This window comes from Annulohypoxylon truncatum (genome assembly GCF_022578515.1).
Source record: "Annulohypoxylon truncatum strain CBS 140777 unplaced genomic scaffold F4807scaffold_22, whole genome shotgun sequence".
Taxonomy (NCBI): Eukaryota; Fungi; Ascomycota; class Sordariomycetes; order Xylariales; family Hypoxylaceae; genus Annulohypoxylon; species Annulohypoxylon truncatum.
The window spans coordinates 515,401-534,450 of NW_025953808.1; the positions used below are offsets into that span (position 1 = coordinate 515,401).

The 19,050-nt window shown below is 48.3% G+C and overlaps 9 protein-coding genes across 9 annotated transcripts; 3 read left to right on the forward strand and 6 right to left on the reverse strand.

Annotated features, from left to right (window-relative positions):
- Positions 1-381: 381 nt before the first annotated feature.
- On the forward strand, positions 382-1,922 carry F4807DRAFT_153070 (uncharacterized protein). Its single transcript, XM_047993239.1, has 4 exons — positions 382-731; positions 793-909; positions 960-1,339; positions 1,410-1,922. Exons 1-4 carry the CDS (start codon positions 567-569, stop codon positions 1,813-1,815), a joined length of 1,068 nt encoding a protein of 355 aa, XP_047853000.1. The 5' UTR covers positions 382-566; the 3' UTR covers positions 1,816-1,922.
- A 410-nt stretch (positions 1,923-2,332) lies between these two features.
- On the reverse strand, positions 2,333-3,405 carry F4807DRAFT_153075 (Ribonuclease/ribotoxin). Its single transcript, XM_047993240.1, has 2 exons — positions 2,741-3,405; positions 2,333-2,675 (listed from the first exon to the last, which is right to left on the reverse strand). Exons 1-2 carry the CDS (start codon positions 3,042-3,044, stop codon positions 2,479-2,481), a joined length of 501 nt encoding a protein of 166 aa, XP_047853001.1. The 5' UTR covers positions 3,045-3,405; the 3' UTR covers positions 2,333-2,478.
- Positions 3,406-4,391: 986 nt separating this feature from the next.
- Positions 4,392-5,739, forward strand: F4807DRAFT_153122 (uncharacterized protein). Its single transcript, XM_047993242.1, has 2 exons — positions 4,392-4,982; positions 5,037-5,739. The coding sequence occupies exons 1-2, from the start codon at positions 4,496-4,498 to the stop codon at positions 5,480-5,482; spliced, it is 933 nt and encodes a 310-aa protein (XP_047853002.1). The 5' UTR covers positions 4,392-4,495; the 3' UTR covers positions 5,483-5,739.
- F4807DRAFT_153109 (beta-lactamase family protein) lies at positions 5,729-7,452 on the forward strand. The gene is made up of 3 exons (XM_047993241.1): positions 5,729-5,998; positions 6,054-7,006; positions 7,077-7,452. Exons 1-3 carry the CDS (start codon positions 5,917-5,919, stop codon positions 7,203-7,205), a joined length of 1,164 nt encoding a protein of 387 aa, XP_047853003.1. The 5' UTR covers positions 5,729-5,916; the 3' UTR covers positions 7,206-7,452.
- Positions 7,453-8,542: 1,090 nt separating this feature from the next.
- Positions 8,543-10,775, reverse strand: F4807DRAFT_468710 (cytochrome P450; the record flags this gene model as incomplete). Its single annotated transcript, XM_048002627.1, has 5 exons — positions 10,380-10,775; positions 10,159-10,309; positions 10,023-10,082; positions 9,366-9,974; positions 8,543-9,273 (listed from the first exon to the last, which is right to left on the reverse strand). Exons 1-5 carry the CDS (start codon positions 10,443-10,445, stop codon positions 8,543-8,545), a joined length of 1,617 nt encoding a protein of 538 aa, XP_047853004.1. The 5' UTR covers positions 10,446-10,775.
- A 1,016-nt stretch (positions 10,776-11,791) lies between these two features.
- Positions 11,792-12,218, reverse strand: F4807DRAFT_468712 (uncharacterized protein; the record flags this gene model as incomplete). Its single annotated transcript, XM_048002628.1, has 1 exon — positions 11,792-12,218. One exon carries the CDS (start codon positions 12,216-12,218, stop codon positions 11,841-11,843), a length of 378 nt encoding a protein of 125 aa, XP_047853005.1. The 3' UTR covers positions 11,792-11,840.
- Positions 12,219-12,748: 530 nt separating this feature from the next.
- F4807DRAFT_431504 (Rhodanese-like protein) lies at positions 12,749-13,855 on the reverse strand. Its single transcript, XM_047998499.1, has 3 exons — positions 13,612-13,855; positions 13,049-13,489; positions 12,749-12,991 (listed from the first exon to the last, which is right to left on the reverse strand). The coding sequence occupies exons 1-2, from the start codon at positions 13,745-13,747 to the stop codon at positions 13,137-13,139; spliced, it is 489 nt and encodes a 162-aa protein (XP_047853006.1). The 5' UTR covers positions 13,748-13,855; the 3' UTR covers positions 12,749-12,991; positions 13,049-13,136.
- Positions 13,856-14,099: 244 nt separating this feature from the next.
- Positions 14,100-16,306, reverse strand: F4807DRAFT_431506 (uncharacterized protein). The gene has a single exon (XM_047998500.1). It carries the CDS (start codon positions 15,574-15,576, stop codon positions 14,182-14,184), a length of 1,395 nt encoding a protein of 464 aa, XP_047853007.1. The 5' UTR covers positions 15,577-16,306; the 3' UTR covers positions 14,100-14,181.
- A 98-nt stretch (positions 16,307-16,404) lies between these two features.
- Positions 16,405-19,002, reverse strand: F4807DRAFT_431507 (transcriptional adaptor-like protein). The gene is made up of 2 exons (XM_047998501.1): positions 18,468-19,002; positions 16,405-18,284 (listed from the first exon to the last, which is right to left on the reverse strand). Exons 1-2 carry the CDS (start codon positions 18,558-18,560, stop codon positions 16,794-16,796), a joined length of 1,584 nt encoding a protein of 527 aa, XP_047853008.1. The 5' UTR covers positions 18,561-19,002; the 3' UTR covers positions 16,405-16,793.
- Positions 19,003-19,050: the final 48 nt, after the last annotated feature.

Genomic DNA, 19,050 nt, shown 5'->3' on the forward strand with positions numbered 1-19,050 from the left:
GCTGTGACCGTGTCACCCTTACATGAGTCGTTCGGTTTGGCTGGAAATAAACCATCTGCAGTACAGGGAGCGGGCACGGGTGATTGGTTCGGTCAGAGACCGGGGAGATATTACGTGCATTCCAACGGGAGGATTCGACTGTAACCCCCCATATATTGCTATGCTGCAATGAACGCTGCAAGGAGTAAGACGGCATTGAACTTATTGGCTTCGTCAGAGACTGGACCTATCGTAGTATCATTCAGCCCTAACCTATTACCGCCGGAAGGATTCTGTGTAACACTCTAACTCGGCGACGCAGCGTGAGAGGATGTCAGATCATCAAATCCACGGTGATCTGTTTTGCCACACCGGCTTATTCAGGCTTAGGGCCGGCTGCGGCACGACCGCAAAAATATCCTCTCACGATCCTATTATCAAGAGTGGTCGTTTGACTGCGGCTCTTTAGGTATTTGTCATCGCTTTCTACGCTCGCAGTCCTTTTCCTTTTCCCTTCCTATCTATTCTCCTTGGCAAGTCGTTTATGGGACCTATACTTCAACAATCGCCAAATTCTAAACATCGTCATGTCGACCACTCCGATCAGTGGCGACAGCCTCGTAACGGAATGCATAATTGTTGAAGTCGTGCTCAAGGTGGTGGCGTACGTCACACTTGCTCTGCGCTTCTGGGCGCGTCGAAAGGGAGGCCTTGGTTATTCGTGGGATGATTGGCTGATATTGACCGCGGCCGTAAGTCGCCCCAAGTGCAAAATTCGTTGATATTACTTACTAACACGACGGTGACTTTGAGTTCTACACGTTGCCATTTACCATCAGCGAGATCGTCTGGCTTACCCACTTTGGCGTAGCAAGGCACCTTAACTGGGTGCTTGCGAACGAGCCTGAGGTGCTACCCGCCTTCTTCAAGGTACGCCCGAAAAATGTCGCTGTTACGACGATTGGCCAACAGAATGTTAGATACTGTATAGCGAGGGAGTCCTCTACCCACCCGTAATCTCCCTCATAAAGCTCTCCATCCTATGCTTCTACGTACGCATGTTCGGCATCCGCAAATCCTTCGCGAGAGTATGTCATGTACAGATGGTTCTCGTGCTCCTCTGGGGGATAATAAGCACATGTTGTTACCTCTTCCAGTGCTCACCTGTGAGCGCCGCATGGAGAATCGAGCAGGAGGGAGGGAAATGCTTCAAGTTTCAGACACTGTTTGCCGGCACCAACGCAGTCAACGTCATCATGGATATAGCGCTTCTTATCACCCCTCTTCATCCTATCTGGCATTTGAAGCTCCCTCGCCGCAAGAAGATCCTAGTCAGCGGAGTTTTGGTGCTTGGAACAAGGCAGGTTCTCCTGTCGGACGAAGCCCAGCAACGTCGAGGGTGCCATGTTACTAACTGGTTGTGACCACAGCGAAGTCGTATTTTCTACCGTCCGATTGATCAAACTGTCCCTCCTTTCCTACGAGGACCTTAGCTGGGATATGGCTCAAGCTCTAATCTGGTCCAACGTCGAGAACAACGGTGGCATAATCTGTGCTTGCATACCAACCTTAGCACCGCTACTGCCGAGATACTGGGGGGAGCGATCCCAGTCCAGTTCTCGCTACGGCTCGAAGTCGAAATACTCCGGTAACCAAAGTTGGCCAGAGCATGACGAGGTCGAACTGAGAGACACCGGTTCGGTGGAGACGGACGAACGCGAATTGGTGGGAGGCACAGAAGACAGGATCCGACGCACGACCGAAATTACAGTCCAAACCGAGTCCAACTTACGGCTGGCGGACAAAAAGAATACGAATGTAGAATATATGTTATAAGTACCTAGCTTTGTTGTCACCTATACGTCGCGACGCTTGGGTGTTGCACCGACGACTTCACCGATATTCGAAGACAGGGGTTCCGTCATCGTAATCGACGCGATCACTCCACATCACATACGACTAGTTGCAGCTCCACAACAGAAGTAAGACAACTACGACGATAATGATAAATATGAATTTACTTCTGACACAGCTCATGCCTTGCCAATCATGCCTTCGGCGATGCAACGGTTAAACTCATCTGGCAGGTTCGAAGCCAAGAGACGGAGCAAAGATTCAGAAAACATTATTAGGCGCCCATTAATAGTGGATGGCACGGTTCGAATGTTTGGGCTTAACAAGATTATTTCTGAGGTTAATCAGGTTTAAATATGGAATACCAAGGTATTATCACACCGGTTATGCTCAGACATATGAGCTATCCTGTCGTGAAGTATAAAATATAATCATCCCCTTAACCAATTACTAATAACATGTGAGCTAAAAGTTCAATTTACTACCCGAATAGTTCAATATGATCTAAATAACACGAAAATCTGAAGAAAAGTATATACGTGGTCCTAGCAAGGTGTAGGGACTCTTTGTTGTACCAATGAAGGTTCCCAATGTCTAATATCCGGCCATGACCAGGCGATCACGGCGATTCTAGGAATATGCCGCTTAAGTGCACTTCTGGAAGAAGTCCTTGCCCTGGTAGTCCTTGTCGACCTCGGAGTGCGTCATGACACCGCAGACCTTGGGCCTCTTGTCGTGGGTACCGTTGTCCATGATATAGACAACGCGGAGGGGTGTCTTAGACTGGCCGCTAGACTGGCCGTCCTTCTGCCATTCCGTCTTGCCATCCCAGTAGATGGGGTCTATTCACCCATGTTAGCGAGAATCCTTAAGACGGTATCGGGGATAGGAGAGCTCGGGCACTTACACTCCCACAGCTGGGCATTCTTGGTGTTGCAACCCTTGACACCCCACTGGATCTTGTCGCCGTTGCCGTAGTTGTGAGGGTCGCCGCTCTTGCCCTTAGCGAAGCCGGCCTTCTTGGCCTGCTCGGTAGCATAGCTCATGCTGACCTTAAACGATTTCGTGGGAGACTGGTTGTTCTTAGGGGTGCAGGTGACATCGGTGGCGCGGGTCTCGAGCTCGACAGAAGCGCCGTTCTCTTCGACGGGAAGCGCGGAGACGGAGGCGCCGGCGAGGGCGAGAGAGAGGAAGATCTTGGTGAAAAGCATTTTGATAGATGAAGGAGCTCTGAAGTTTGGGAGTTTAAGAGTTCGAGATTTTGGTGCTGGAGATTTGATGAGGTTTCAAGGTTCTGTGTTGTTGCTTGTGGTTGTCTGCTTGGATGAAGTTTGATTCCCAACGGGATCAAGCTCCCCTTTTAACCCATCTTGTTGACTATGGAAGACAGGCGTTGATACTATCTCGTTGCTAAAACGAGACCGAGGTATCTTTACTTAGAACAGGCTGTACAGCGACGATCTGAATTTGAGGGATTGGTAAGGGAATCGATACACCGGGTCAATCTGAGCTCAGCTGGATGGTAAGGCGGGTCTGTACTAGGAGATGCCATCGGCATGGGTCGTAGGTAGGGAATTAGCTATAGCCTCAGAACAAGCCTGCGTGTGGGTATGGTGTTTAGCATATAATTTGTTGAAATTTCAACGTTTCACCTATTTACACAGAGGCAGTAAGCTATAGCTGCCTGATACGAGGATGCTGCTATTAAAATGCCGTCTGGCTTGCTCAGACACCTAGAAAAGAAAGTTGCTGAAGCATGTTGCCGTCACTTAACTCTCTGGACAGTACCTGGACTAGCACCTGTTGAATGGCGTTTATAGCTTGTATCATCGAGAGACATCAGGGCGGCTTACCGCACATGTCGATCTTGATCTAAATTATATTGAAAGGCGTTCTGTAACTAAGTTTAGTACCTCAGATACGAGGGTTGACGATGCTCCAATTGCGCCAATGGCGGATGTGGGTTAATGATCTCCAATTCCTGTTGAAGAATAGTTCAAAGAAAGAGATATACATAGTAGTAATATCAGTCCACTCCATATCTTACTTGAGCAAACATTGGAACGAAGGAACCATCGTGTTACAATGTGGAGCGCAGCTGCTGAAGCTGTGAAGCTGAAATATCTACCTACTGAAAGATCTAAACACAACAATCGAAGGCACGCTAATACGTCAGAGGCAGGGCCACCGGCAATCATTGCCGAACCTATTGATTCCGGGCTGTCAGCTTAATCAGATGTAAGCTTATATGCATTTAAGTTAAACCCCGATTGATTGAAGATTTGCATTAATTACCTAATTGAAACGGCATTTTGATGGCAATGCATCGATCTCGTCCCGTTTAGGCAATGCCACACATCGGCCTTTCCCCGTGCTGGGCTCAGCTTGTCCGCAACGCAAGGGGCAAGCCATATATCTGGGGCGCTGGGGCTGAGTCTTAGATCGCATCGCATCTACCAAGGTCCTACACAGCTGCCTACATCATTCATCATGAATGCTTAGATAACTACTTAGGTATCTATTCTGTGTAAACAAACCACTACCTACAAAGAGACTTACATAGACGGCCAATATATTTACTCACGCTCTTTACTCACGTTGTCCTTCCCCCACCACTTCCACTGAATCTAGACTTAATTATCTACTTTACACCAAACCCACTATGGCTGCTGGACAAGATGAACCGTTGGCTCTTACTCTGAGCTTGTACGAAGATGATAACGCCGATGACCAATTCTGCAAGAGTTTGATGCAGGCCCTGGTCGACGGTTCCCGAACTCCGTCCCAGCTCGCAGCCGATCTTGATGCCTGGGTTGTGAAGGAGTCTTCAAGCAGATTGCAAAAGTTCTCAGACCAACCTGATCTCGTCGAGAAAGACGACGACGGACATGTGCTCCGCGCTAGCATGCCAAATGCGAGCGGGTACGTCGAACGCTTCTTTCAGAGCTTTCCCAACCTGTGCTCCGTTTTCCCGCCGCACCACGACGGCCAGACCAGGATCGTTCAATTTCTTGAGGCCTTGTTAGCCATTCCCAACCACGAGGTTCCCGATTACTTTGTGGAAGGCGGCAACCCTAAAGACGTTCATACGATAACCCTATGGTCGGACCGCGGCTATTCGACCGAGTATCTTCGTATTGGAGCAGATGGTTTGTATCTTTAATAATGTCTGTAGGAGAACTGGTCTAACAGACGGAACGCAGCTATCAGATATCCCGGTTCGGGAATCGAGAACCCCGGCAGTGAGTCGGAGACTCGCTGGCGCAACTACCAGTCTGCCATAGCGCGCATCACCTTGACCGGCTTCGCTGAATGCGGCTTCGCTAGCGCGCTGCGCGATATCCTGCCCAGCGGCAAGAAATATCCCAGTTTCAATGTCCAGGTCGCGTCCAAGCCTGACACTATTGGAGGCCACATACTGGCTGCGGCGCAGTGGCTTATATGGCCTGACGAGGCGCGCTACGTATATCAGCAGTGTAAGAAAAAGGAAAAGACGGACAAGAAGAATCCGCGGGACACGTGGAGCATGGAAAATTGGAGGATATGGAAAGCGCAGTTCCAACTCTTTGCTTGGGACGAGAGAATCGACCCGCGAGCTCGCGAGGTGGCCAAGAAAGCCGTCGATAGGATTACCGAAGTTGAAGAGTAAGACGGATCCTCGTGATCCTGGATTTTACCACTCTACACGTGTAATTGAAGTCTTCTGAGGCGACTTAACATACATCTACCATGGGAATTAGTCATGATTGAGAAAATATAGGTACCTATATATGCCATATGTATACTAGTAAGTACCTAGATACATGAGATTCGCATGGCGTTAGCGCCGGGCGCAAATCATTAGTATATCGTGAGGCAGCCAATTTAGTGGATTACTATCTCGGCGGGGAGTCATCCAATACGTTTACCACGCCGTTACGTCCAACAACAAGGAACTAGGGAACACGATTCACACAGTTGAAATACATTCGAGATATAAAATCATCCTAACCAAGAGGGAATAGGATGAATAAAAAATAATTCCACGATAAAAATCACCTCTAATTCACCAACTCAGGTCTATTATAGGTACGTCGAACAAAGATGACATTTGAAAACTTGTTTGAGTCCGCAGTAAATGACGGTACTGCACCTGGAATCGTTGTGATAGCCAAAGATAAGGATGGTATGTTTCACCCACGAGTCACCCCTTTTTCCTACACCACTAACCCCTTCCGAAGGCAAAGTTGATATTTTGAAGGCGTTCTCACCTGAGAACGGGACATATACGCTAGATACGGTTATGGAATTGTCTTCCATGTCAAAGTTCCCTACCTCGATAGCAGCCCTGCAGCTTGTTGAGCGAGGCTTCGTCACGCTCGACGAGGATTTGTCCGATCTGTTACCGTCCTTCGGAAGCCAAGGTATCCTTATCTCGGTAGCCGATGATGGGACTCCGACCGTACGCAAACGGCAGAACCCCATCACCTTACGCCACTTGATCACGCACAGCTCCGGCGCCGGTTACAACTTTCTCCACGAGGGCCTTGGAAAAATTCGAGCCTCGCAGAAGGAGAAATCATCTCCTAACGTTACAGTTGACGAGTCCTTCAATCTCCCGCTCTTGTTTGAGCCTGGAGAAGGTTGGGCGTACGGCACAGGCCTCGATCGAGTCGGCCAGCTCGTGGAGAAGCTAAGCGGTATGTCATTAGAAGAATATATGAAAAAGAATATATGGGAGCCTCTCGGAGCCGATAGCTCCACCTTCTTCCCCGATAAACATCCTAGTATTAGGGCTCGTCGAGTGCCCATGGCTTATCGCAAGGATCCCTCGGGGCCGGCAGTTGAGAAGTCCGAAATTCCAACAGTGACTACGGGTTTGAAAGTGCCTTTCGGCGGGCACGGACTATTTTCAAGTATGCCGGACTGCTTCAAGATGATGTACTCGCTGCTTACGGATGACGAGAAACTGTTGAAGAAGGAGACCGCTGCGCTAATCTTTCAGCCTCAGCTGACGCCTGCGAGTAAGGAAGAGCTGCGCAAGTTCATGGAAACACCTGCTATGAAAAGCCAGTTCCCCTCTCCACCTAACGATCGCGACTTTGGACTTGGTGGACTCCTCGTCCTGGGAGAAAATCATCCATATTGGCGAAAAGGGGCACTGATGTGGGGTGGTGCCGCGAGTCTCAACTGGGTAAGTACCTACCTCTATTCAGGCGGACATCTTCTCTCCATCGACTATCCACATACTAACTTAAACGTAGTTTATCGACCGCGCTGCCGGAATATGTGGCGTGATCGGCGCTCAGGTCCTACCGTCCGACCCAAGGATGAGAAAACTTATAGATACTTTCCAGGCCGAGGTTTATCGGAGGGCGGGCAAACTATCGTGAAGGCCTATTGAGTGATGAATCCGTTACTGGAGTTGCTTTCTTTTGACACCAGTCCTTGAAGCCAATGTATTGAGTACATCAAAGTAGGGGTGATTCAACTTAAAGGCAAGGATTTTAATAGCTGAAATCAGATCCCTAGAGCCTTTGAAGTCAAGTAAGAATACCTATCGAGTTGTTGACTGTAAGGGTCCAGTTGAACAAATTATATTATAAGGTGCCAAATCTATCTCAAATCAATCAATTGAAGAGGGCGCTTAGTGAGCTGTATCCCACTGCTAATCATTTGAGAATCAAAACAATTTAGGCTCTCCGTAGCGCTCAGGCTAGCCCTGGTACGGCGGCCTGTTCGTTCAACTATGCCAAAAAAATATTTTTCTAAGGATATTGCCCAAAAGGGTATAGAATTACACCTTAGCCCCAGATTTCTCTGATTTAGCGTTGATAGGTCAGTACTTCGGATGTCAGATTTTATATTTGTAGCTCAGCATGTAAGGTACAAGCTTGCTTATATAAAATTAGGTGCTAGGGCATGTTACTTTGATGATTTGATTTTGAAGTAAACTATTGATAATTGATTGAATGAACGATTGAACGAACGATTGAATGAACGATTGGATGGGTAGTGGAATATTATGTAAGCGATCGACTGCGCGGTACGAGATATATACGAAGCTATTCCCAACTTTACTACTTGTAGTTTAACTTAAGCAATATGAGCTTTATTATCAAAGAACTAAGCAATTGAACTGTTGAAGTAATTTTCAAATCAACGAGTCGTATACGACTTAACTTACTACCTATATAATGAATGAGCTGCTTAAGGTTTCAAATTATTTTAATTTCCTGCCAGATACTGGGTAGAGGAATAAAAGGTAGTTTAGGTTCGATTCCTATTAGGCCTGTTGGTGCCTTCCTTTTATTCCCTTTATCTCTGCCTACCTCTAGGTACTTACATAATCTACACAATAGTTTGGGCCAACAAGCTTACCTATGGATTTGCCAGCCGCCAGTGACAGGAGGTACTTACTTATACAAGTAAATCTATATATAAGTTTATGTACTACTTGTCGAATTTGCTAATCGCCAGCCCATTGCCATATGTACTCATCTAACAATTACCAATAGTGGATGCATACCTACTACTAGATTAGGAATGGCTGAAACTATTTTCCAGCGTTCTGAATTTTTTTTGGCATAGATGTACGAACAGGCCACCACACCTGGAGGGCTTTAGGCTCCGTTGCACCAAGGTTTGCTTTAGTGTATTGAATACAGGGATTAAGCCCTATATTCAACATCCCTAAGTAGTTCCAATTACCTAGGCAATTTTGCGGTATCTAAAAGATAAAGACTAGGTTCCGCATTATAACTCCTTTGGTTTCATCCTGCCCAACAAAATCGCCTCGAGGCTTGAACATCAAGTAAGGACCGTCATGGGCGGAGGTGAATTGGTCGAATAATTGGAACTCCTCCGGCCGCTCCCTTCCGCTCTCGCCCCCTTTCCTGCCCGCGCCCACCTGGCGGAGCACTCCGGGAGCCAGTTCGAAGTCAAGGTGCCATAGCGTTTTCGCTAAAGTAAGGCTAGTCTCGAGGTAAGCTACCGGCTTTCCGGCGCAAGAGCGAGCACCGACGGAGAATGGGCTGAAGGCGTCTCGCATAATCTTCTGAGCTGCGCGGCTTTCCGGTGTGTCGGGGACCGGGGGTAACCAGCGCTCGGGAGAGAACCTGTACGGGTCTGGGAAGTATTTCTCGTTGTGATGAAGCGAGTAGATATTCACTCCGAACGAGACACCCTTTGGGATAGGGTATCCGTCAATAATAAGAAAATCATCCTTCTCATCTGGGGCTAATTGTCGCCACGGCGTACTAGGCGTTGGTGGGGACATTCTCAGAGACTCGTCAACGCAGGCACGGAGATAGTGACAGCTCGACAGTGCCGGGCCGCCCCTCACTTCGCTGCTGCTTTTAAAGGTAGTGCGAACCTCCTGGGCCAACTTCCGGTAACACTCCGGGTTGCGTGATAGATAGAAGAAGGCGGCTGCAATGGCTGCCGCGGTTGTATCACCCCCTAAACAGTCAAGTAAGCATGTTTCGCCTCCGCGAAGGGAAAAAGCAAAGAAAAGCAGAGAAAAAAAGGAAAAAAGAATAGTCATCACGAACCAGCAATTGTGAAGAACATAGCTTCGGTCCAGAGATCAAGCTGTCGCGCTTCTTCCGACTCGGCTGCTAGGGCGTCGGAAACATAAGAATAGAAGTCCGGTTGAGCATCCTTATCTTGACTAAGACGAGTTCCGATCATGGTTTGCAATAAGCGGGTGAACTCGTCCCATGAAGGGTAAAAGAAGCGGCCTATCGCGTTATGCAGGTGAGCCTTGTGGATGAACGGAAATTGCATATTAAGATTACTGCGATAGTTTCCCAGCTGGATGGCATTGACGAGGAAACGGTTGGTCTCTTCGGTCTGGAGGCGAAGATCGTAACCAAAGGAAAGGTGACCCACGATATCGAGACCTAGACGTTTACTTCGCTCCGTCATATTTATAGGAGCGTCAGGAGGTGAGAGTAGCTGTTTCACGAAGACGTCCACCTGGTTAGATAAGGTGGGTTCGAAGGTGCGCATCGCGCGTTCCGAGACGGCCGCGCCGACTAGCTTGCGCTTTATACGGTGCAAGTCTCTGTCTATAGCGTTGAAAAGATTAAAGACATTCGGGGCGGCCTGCGAGACAAGATAGGCATCGGCCTTGGTGACCTTTTCATTCTGATAGATGTCTAGCTTTCGTTAGACATGGTAGCTAAAGAACTCAAGTGCCATATTACCTCGCAAAGCTTGAACGGAGTTAAATACGAGTTTATTTGGACCATGTCGCATAACGGGACCTATTTACTAGTAAGACGCAACTCGGTGATGCGCGGAGCATGGCCGTTGAGAGAATTGGAGTAGCTGTAGCCTTACCATACTTCTGATGATCCCGTTGGGTGGTTAGATGCAGACGTCGACGGAAAGCGTAGAAGCCGGGATAGGCATCTGATAGCTTCGCGAGGAACGGCCCCGGGTAACGACTTAGGGGATGAAGTAGAAGTCGATAACTCACAACGGCGAGAAACTTGAAGACGCATCAGCATTACTTTGCACAATCACACGGCACCTAGAAGCCTAGAAGAAGGTTGTCATACATAGGAGGCGATGATGCCGACGACAGCATAGGAAATGGCCACAGGGTGGATATCGAGGTTGAACATGGCGAATAGTGGTCGAATTAAGTCATATTCAATAGTCAACTAGGTCTATTGTTTGAACCTTTTAGATCTGCTGTATATCAGAAGAGCTCAGCGGAGTGAAGACTGCGGGGATAGGGGTAAGGGGCCAGATAGGGGTTAGATACAGGTTCACGGAGCCTCAAGATGGGGAGAGAAGAAGCTAGGTAGGGAGCCAACTGCTGGATTAAATCGACGCATAGTAAAAGGTCCAGTACAAAGGCCACCAACATCAAATGCACCCCTCATCTGAGACATCGCGGAATAGAAATAGTAATGTAAGGGATACGTGTTAGTGTAATAGGTACATCATCATCAATTGGCTTGAGGGAAGATGTCCCATTTTCACCAACCGCATCTTTCTTATTCCAAGCTTCAAAGCTGAAGGTCCAATAGGAGATTGCGAATGATTAAACCCGGGGCGTGTATATATCTCCGAATCATGTCCATTCTCACGGTATCCAATCATAGCTTACCTAACATTTCCATCTTGCGTTGAAAATGTCCAACAAGTTACCAGATTAAACGACATTCCGTAGATTTTTACCAACACGCTTTTCCATCCTCGGCCGCGTTACAGTCTATACTTCCGCGCCAAAGTTGGTCTTGAAATACGCCGTGCCGGCCCAACCTGTTATGTCGGTTGAATAGCTGCTCTCGTCACCGTAAAGCGATACGTTTCCCGTTTCCTCGATCGCGTTGCGTCATACAGACGCATTTCTTCGCGTGGGGAGGAAGCAATTCTCAAATTTGATATCGACGAAGTTAAAGCGGGTTGACAGTGGCAGACCGCTGCTCGGCTTCGGAATCAACGATATGATCGCTAGGTACCGAGTTCTGCGCCTAGGTTTGTATGGTTTTTAATATCGACAGTCAACAGATGCCTTACGTAGTCGCGCGTAGAGCGAATGCAGAGGAGAAGTGAAGCTGCTGCTAATATGGGTGGGGTTTAAGATGTTTAATAACGCTACTCTTCCCGCAGTTTCAGGAGAGGCAAAGTCTCTCATTTATCCCCTAACATCAACATCCCTTTCTTCATATTCTGAGTCCACATAGGTCTCTGAGCAGTCTCGGCGAGTTTGTCGTGGTCACATTGGTTGAAGGGCAGGAGTAGACAAAGCCCCGGGTGAATGTATTGGTTTTTGTTTACTCTTGAAATAAATCCCCCTAAACCTTGTTACCCAACGAATCCAGGTATCAAAGTGGTCTTCCAAATTTTCCCTTATTCAAACGTGGTACCTAGTTATAGGATTTGGGCAAAAAGACAATAAGTAGAATATCGGAATATCCATATAGCCATCCCTGACACTTCAAGCCAAGTTGACCTTGATTCCATGCCCAAATCAGTTTTCAAAACTTGCTGGAGCTTTTGCTGATACCCTAGTCTAGGTATCCTTCCCAATCGTAATATTTGTGGTACTCTTCCATGTCGACTTCATAGACGCTGGCGGGATATGACGGTTCGTTGTAGTCAAAGAACTCGTCTAGCTCTCCTTGCGCAGCCACCATTATCTTGTCAAACAGGATAAAGAATAGAGTGCAGGGCAGGAACGGGGCGAATATGATATATTTCAAAACCTTGCCGATAGGTTTGCCAATCTTTTTGAGAATTTTGATGACCTTCTTAGTTCGATAGCGGAGCTTGGAAACTGCGTAGGAAAACTCGATTTCGAACGTCCCGGCCCGAGTTAGCTTTGGGAGTGAGCTGATGGAGACGCGGCGAGGGCGTTCACGGTTGGGCGTATATTCGTACTTCATGACGATGGAACGAGTAAGATGCCTCCGAAATGATTATGGATATTTGAACTGTAAGAGGTAGGTAGTGCGGCTAGGTAGTGTTCACTTGCTGGGTAACTCGTTACTGTCGCATGATGGAAACTTCCTGGAGGCTCCTAGGATAGATATAGTATCATATAACTTACCGGAGATGGGTACGTCAGTAGTGCCATGAGAAAGCCTTTTAGGATTATCTGGATCTAATCTACGAACTAAGAGTAATGCGGCGTCTAACTTGTTGAGAATATAATTTGGTGTAGCTTTTTACCGGTTAAAGTTCAAAGTCTCCTGCCAGTATTAACAACTATAACGCCTTTTAACTAATTCTTGAGATGTGTACCGGGAATCAGGAAACTAGGCTTTTGCATGAAATTCTTACAGCTATCATTCAAATATTGAATTGTTATTAGGTGTATCTATGAGCGTAATACTCGATAACAAGACATGATCGATGTCGAGGCCGGATAGCAATGAGCAACGAAAATAATGAAGGCATCAAGGTCTGGATTTCATCCAGTTTGAGATCAATATCGATAATCTATGTACCTCATCTTATCAAACAGAAGTAGAATCTAGCTAGAATTTATATTTATGCAGGCCTAGTGGGCTTATCGAAGTCTAAGTCTTGAAAGCTCTATATTTTGTCAAGCCAAGAACAGCCCTACAGTTAACGTCAAAATTCTATGTAACCATTCCATCTAATGAGCTTCATGGTTTTACACCAATAGTCCCCGCGTAGCGAAGGATCAGTCTGCCTGACTAGCATCAGTAAGTCGTAAACCACCGTCAAGTGGCGGATGAAACCGTCTTACTAGATGTATTCCATCGCATCCACCCTACGTGCACACGATTCCCCTCGAGTGAGGCAGCGATAATATCCTTGTCGAAGTCGGTCCCGATCTAATACCCGGATTCCCACAGCTCCTTCCTGTACCCTTCCGTAAGTCTTTCGTCAGGCCCGTATATCTCTTGCCAGCCGACGAAGCCCTTATCTAAGACGTAGACCTGTTGTTGTTTGGTCGCCTTGCCCTCACCTTCGGCCTCCTTCTCCGCTTGTTTTTTCGCGGAAGCGGCGGCAGCCTCTTTTTCCCTGAGGTATCTGAGCGCCGCGCTAGGCCCGCGCTGTTGGCTCAGGGCGCAGTGGAAAACGACGACTTCCTTGTCGGCAAGTTTGCGCAGTAGCGTGGGCATGGTGGCGTCAAGGCTTACGCTAGGAAAGTGTAGCGACGACTTGATGTGGCCACCTATGTGATCTGCAATTTTGTTATTAGGATTCAATAAATAATGTAAGCTGGTTTATCAGCCGTCTTTTGAGGAAGCGTTAAAGTCAAATATATGGAAAATTTTAAGGCGACGTGGTAAGATGAGTTCATACCGTCGTCTCGCACGTCTACGATAGCTACCGGTGCGTCAGAAGATGGCTGGTGAGCGCTGGCGAGCAGCATCTCTGCTAGCTTAGACGCCGTGATGCGCTGTAAACTGGATATGGTCAGCATCGTCATTTTGGACATTAATGAAGAGCGAGTTGAGTCGGCAGTTTAAGAAAGTTGATTATGGTATGTGAGGGAAGAAACGGGAGTTGAAGTGGAAGTTTAAATCGTTGAACATATGAAACAAACATGATACGGTTAAATGAATTCCCACGGATATTTACAGATGGATCTAGATATATGTGTTTAAAAGGATGAGTATATGCTTAGTCATATAGGGGTTCTTTCACATGCGAATGATTACATAAACTAAACCCCTTGGGTACAGGTATCCTACCTACCTACTTATGTATGGATGGATGCTACCTACAGTATATGTTGATATTGAAATATCAAGTTGACTTGAGGACTACATCCCACTGGAACACGAATATACATTTTTATAGTATCTTATTATAATATTTATGCCTACTCTGTATAACGATAAACCATTGCTAAGAATACAGTATCGAACCTTATGGCCACATGCCATCCCACATATAGAGCCAACCTTCCCAGTACTTATCGTAGTTGCCTACGAGATACGATAACCCGTCTCCTTCTGTGCCTACCTTGTACGGTCTCGTGTACAGACCCCCCGTTCTTAGATGTCGCTTCATAGCCGTGTAGATCGAGAAACTGCTCGGCATAGCACCCACGAAGTAGTCGCTTCCTAGTAGGACGATCAAGTCGATTAAACCCTGCTGATCCCAGCTCAGCGAGTCTAGCTCGTCCAAGTCTTCGTCATCCAGCAAGTCCGCCTTGGTGACGACCTTCATCTGCGCCAGTTCGATGGCCGCGCCCGCGAAGTTCTGCGCTTCTAGGGAGTCCCCCGTAGCTATGTATGCTACCTCAAACCCCCTCTTAGTGGCTTGCTTGAGGTAAGCTTCGCTCTGGGTATTGTACGTAGGCCAGAAGCCCAGAGCGTCGCTTTCCGTCCTCAAATGCACGCCGAGAAACCTGCCATCCTTGACCCCGTTGGCCTCCGCGTAAGCGCGCATCCTCTTCAGCGCTGTCTTCCCTAAGCGCAAAATCCGGTCGTTAAACCTGAGGATGCTGCCAAACGTATTCGCAAACTCGGGCCCGTCACGGTAGGTCTGCCAGTCCCATAATACACCCCAGTTGAAGCGGATTAGCCGCGGATGGTTTTGAGAGGGCGGGTTTTGACCGGTTTTGGAGTCGTTTAGCCATCCGCGGAACCTGTCACCGAAACGGTCCGTGTGGCGATTCTGGTCCCTAAAATCGCAACCCTCGCGGCTTCCAAACTTCTTGGGCGTGATGTGCTCGATGTTAGGTTTACCACCCACGCCCGGTATGTCCTTAATGTCATCGTAGATAGTGATCTGGGGACAGTTGGCGGCGAAGGCGTTTTTGAAGTGTTTCTCGTCGAACATGTAATTAAATGGTAGGTAGTCGGTAAAGAGGTCAGCCAGGTCCGTCTCGTTGCGCTTCCGAATTTTGGGCATGACAAGTCCGGTCGCTCCAGCCTCGAGACCGTATCGTATGCAGGTGTGTATATAATTCCTTATGTTGCCGACGCCTCCGGAATTATTGTCGCAGATGAATACCAGGCCTTGAACCCACGCAGCCTCGTCGCATACTCTTCGCAGCGGCCAGCCGACGAAAGGCGCGTCGGGGGCTGACAGATCGACATCGTTGTGCGATTGAGCCGGTGGCGGAGGATGGAGGGAAGACGTGGGCGAGGATGCGCCGCCTCGAATAGCGCCGACGTCAAGCCATCTATCGATAGACGGAGGAGGGGCACGGAAGGTCCATGCCGCGACGAGGAGAGCGATGCAGATGATGGGGAGGAGGATATTTCGACGTGGCATAAAGCCTATAAGTTTCCGCTGATAGCCAATAGCCATCATGGAGGAGAAAAGAGTCGCGCCAGAGCAAGGACCAGCAGGTAGAAATAGGAATGGCGTTGGGGTACTTGGGGTAGGCGTGTGGGGAACGTGGATTGCGCGGCTTGTTCCAGGATACCGGATTCCCCTTGCCGAGCTAATGTCGACGACCGACGAAGGTACCTCACCTATCGTACGGTAGACATGTAAACATATGTACCTAACGATACCTACCTGGAATGTACGTTCAAGTTTCCAAGGTCGTCCCTACTAGATACGATGATTATCCACGAGTTATCCCAGTCGTCGTAAACTTAGAATTGTTCCTATGACGTGGTAGGAGCTGGATCCAACCAATGATCAACGAATAAATTATGACTACCTATTGAGGCAGGTATTCATTTAGGTAGGTACATAACCCCGAGCTGCTGATGAGGTCCGAAGAATTGAGTAAATAGCGAACTCGAGATGTGCGTTCGACGATTTACCTTGTTCTAAAGAATAGGATGTCAATTGAAGTAGATGGTTGACCTGGAAGAAGGTAATTAAAATAAGAAACGATATTGGAATGACCACCAGCTCGCGTTGCCGATACACTGATGTAGAACAAATCTGAGTACCCATAATGTTGTCACTACCTACTAGTACAAAGGTATGTATGTATGTAGTATATGCATACGAGTTAACTATCGGTTCAACGGTGCACGACTTCTCGCTTGCCCTAAGACATCTATAGCTGTCACATATTATCTTCACCTACTACTAACGTATATCTACCGATATGCTCACATATGACACATAACTTGTCTCGGCAAGAATCGCGCTAAGTCTAATTACTTTGAATAAAAGAAACTGGGAATCAGCACACAAGTCACACATGAATACCTAAGTAGACGTTTAGAGTCAGAATGTCATTCGTTTCAATTCGTCTCAATACGAATTCTAATAGTCAGTGGTATCATCCGTACAATTAACTTCAACGGTCATCCTGCCTATCTCACAGGACCATAACACGCCCCATTCCCTCACAGGTTTTCAACATACGTAGAAGAGGTAAGAGTTAGGGAACGTAGAGTTGGTGGATCTCATATGTGAATAAGCTTCGTGATTGGGGTCCAAAAAATCCATGTTGGATTTCACGGGAGGTAGAGCCGGCTTAAATATCCCGCCGGAGAGCCGACAAGCTCGATGACGGATGCAGTCGTAACGTGAAGTGACAGCTCTCGGTCGCTACGGGTGGCCTAGGCCTTAGATATCCACCCGGAGTTGATAAAGAAGTCGAAGATTCTACTTCCCTTTTGTGAGTCCAACCGAGAAATTTCTTTCACCTGCTTCTTCTTCAACGCTCCGTTGCCCTTAAGACCTTCCTTAAACACTTGCTCCTTGATCATCAGGTAAGGCTTAGGCTGGAGTCGGCAGACCTTGCACAACTCCACCTCCTCAGGTGTGAGGAGGTGTAAGTCCGGCGTGTTGTCCTGCGAGAACGAGAGCGGCTGGACGCCCGAGATAGGCTGAGAAATAAACTTCTGCTTTCCCGGCGCTGAAGCTCCGTTAGTCGCCACCCCATTAACTCCGTTCGTGTGCCCGTTGGCGAGCGGCTTAGACTCGCCGTTCGCCGAGCCGTCCGGTGCACCTTGGGACGCGGTCGCGGCCGCGACCGAACGAGGCGGGAGCTCGGGGGCGACTAATAAGGCAGCACCACTGGGAGGATCCGGCTGCACATTTTGCTTAGAACGCTGTGGAGCTGCCAATCGGTCCCTATCCATCGACCCCATAGGTTGAGTTTTCAGGTTGCGCTGGGCCTTCTCCTGCTCATATTTCTCTCCGCTGCGAAGATCTCCGATCCTGAGGCTCCTCCATTCTTTCAACTGCGCTATTGCCTGGCGTAAGTTCCATTCGTCGATGAGTCCCTGGCAGAACGACTCGAAGTCGTCATGGTTCATCATGCGTGCGAACGGCTTGGCCTTATTCAACAGCTCTCGCTCCTCCTTGGTCCTCTTCTTCTCCTGCTTGCTATTCTCTCGATAGTCGAGCAAATTGTGCTCGAAGATGACCTTCTTTCTCTCTACGCGCTGGGTTAGACGACAGTTGTATATGTCCATGACCGTGAGCTTCAGCTCCATCTCCGGCTCGAGCTCTCCCGTGCGCGGGTTGATGCCGTCGCCGGGATCGAATTGCATGAGCTGGACGGCCTCCTCGGCCTCGTTAGCATACTCGGTCTCAAACTCGAGACGGCCGGGCATGTAGCCTTGGATCTCGTGGCACGAAGGGACACTAGCGGTCGGCTTGGTCTTCGGCGGCATGGGCGGCGCGTTCTTCTGAGCCTCGCGGCGTTCCTCGATCCTCCGCTTCTTGCGTGACTGGAACTCCTCGCGAGAGATCTCCTGGGCTAGGCCCATATCTGAAGGCTTGCATCGTTCCGGAAGCGGGAAGCACGACGAGTCTACGTAGACGCTTAGGTAGTGGTCTCGAACCTCGTCTTTGTGACGGTAGCCGCCGATGTGATCGGCGATATCAGCCCACGATCCGAGACCGTAGATTTCGCAACCCTCCAGAAGCAGCAACTCCTCGTCCGCGCCCCAGTCCCTGTCGAAGATGGGGAAGGAATTCTGCTCGATGACCTTGTAGGGGTGCGTGGCGGGCTGATGAGAACCGCTGGCGGCGCCGCTGGCGAAGCATTGGACGCATAAGTCGTAATCGTTGCACGCACTGTGGGCGCATCGTATTCGTACCTACATAAGTTGATTTATGTTAGTAACGACGTCTCTATAAAATGCGACGAACAGGCAAAGAAAACAAAGACGAGATCGAGGAGGTTGAGGTTATGGCGCATGATGATGGCGGAGATATCGGCCCAGAAACCGGGGTGCGAAGATCAAGTGTTAGCAACAAGAAAATAGAATGGGCGCACATACCGTAGATGTGATGTCTGCCGAACAAACATCGCAAACATACTTGACACCACCTTCACCGCCCCTGGTGGCTGTCTTTTTACGGATAACACCCATATCGTCCAGTGTGAAATATAGCAAATACGAAGTCCGCAGGGACTTCGTGGAAAACAGCACGGTACAATTAAAAGGAGGGGAGAAAAAGGGGGAGGATCGATGAAGATAAAAGCAAGGGATATCAACAAGGCTGTTGATGGATGCGTTGATGATACATGTGTGTCGCGATGAAGTATGTAGTTGGATGGTTGCTTAGGATTGATGCATCGATACCATTGGGTGGCTCTTTTGGTTTGATCGCGATGCGTCAGATTGCGCGCTAGCTTGAGGTAACTGGGTGGGTGGTAGCGGGTGCAGGTCGTAGGTTCAATTAGGTCACTTAGTAACCGTAGCTCGGAATATTTCTGAAAGTTAAAGCAAGGATGCTTATTATGCACATAAAAAAGTTTGGGAGTTGATTACAAGTATCGTGACGAAGTGACAGCGTAAGATGATAGGCCTGTCATCACGGACAACTTGAATGGTTGACTGATTGATTTATCCGATGACA

Coding starts and splice junctions, on each gene's coding strand:
- F4807DRAFT_153070 (XM_047993239.1), top strand. CDS start 567: ATGTCGACCACTCCGATCAGTGGCGACAGCCTCGTAACGGAATGCATA. Junction 910..959: donor TGCTACCCGCCTTCTTCAAG/GTACGCCCGAAA, acceptor ACAGAATGTTAG/ATACTGTATAGCGAGGGAGT. Junction 1,340..1,409: donor GTTTTGGTGCTTGGAACAAG/GCAGGTTCTCCT, acceptor TTGTGACCACAG/CGAAGTCGTATTTTCTACCG.
- F4807DRAFT_153075 (XM_047993240.1), bottom strand. CDS start 3,044: ATGCTTTTCACCAAGATCTTCCTCTCTCTCGCCCTCGCCGGCGCCTCC. Junction 2,676..2,740: donor GAATGCCCAGCTGTGGGAGT/GTAAGTGCCCGA, acceptor ATGGGTGAATAG/ACCCCATCTACTGGGATGGC.
- F4807DRAFT_153122 (XM_047993242.1), top strand. CDS start 4,496: ATGGCTGCTGGACAAGATGAACCGTTGGCTCTTACTCTGAGCTTGTAC. Junction 4,983..5,036: donor TCTTCGTATTGGAGCAGATG/GTTTGTATCTTT, acceptor GACGGAACGCAG/CTATCAGATATCCCGGTTCG.
- F4807DRAFT_153109 (XM_047993241.1), top strand. CDS start 5,917: ATGACATTTGAAAACTTGTTTGAGTCCGCAGTAAATGACGGTACTGCA. Junction 5,999..6,053: donor GATAGCCAAAGATAAGGATG/GTATGTTTCACC, acceptor CCCCTTCCGAAG/GCAAAGTTGATATTTTGAAG. Junction 7,007..7,076: donor GTGCCGCGAGTCTCAACTGG/GTAAGTACCTAC, acceptor ACTTAAACGTAG/TTTATCGACCGCGCTGCCGG.
- F4807DRAFT_431504 (XM_047998499.1), bottom strand. CDS start 13,747: ATGTCCAAAATGACGATGCTGACCATATCCAGTTTACAGCGCATCACG. Junction 13,490..13,611: donor CGTAGACGTGCGAGACGACG/GTATGAACTCAT, acceptor ACAAAATTGCAG/ATCACATAGGTGGCCACATC.
- F4807DRAFT_431506 (XM_047998500.1), bottom strand. CDS start 15,576: ATGATGGCTATTGGCTATCAGCGGAAACTTATAGGCTTTATGCCACGT.
- F4807DRAFT_431507 (XM_047998501.1), bottom strand. CDS start 18,560: ATGGGTGTTATCCGTAAAAAGACAGCCACCAGGGGCGGTGAAGGTGGT. Junction 18,285..18,467: donor CGGCAGACATCACATCTACG/GTATGTGCGCCC, acceptor CAACTTATGTAG/GTACGAATACGATGCGCCCA.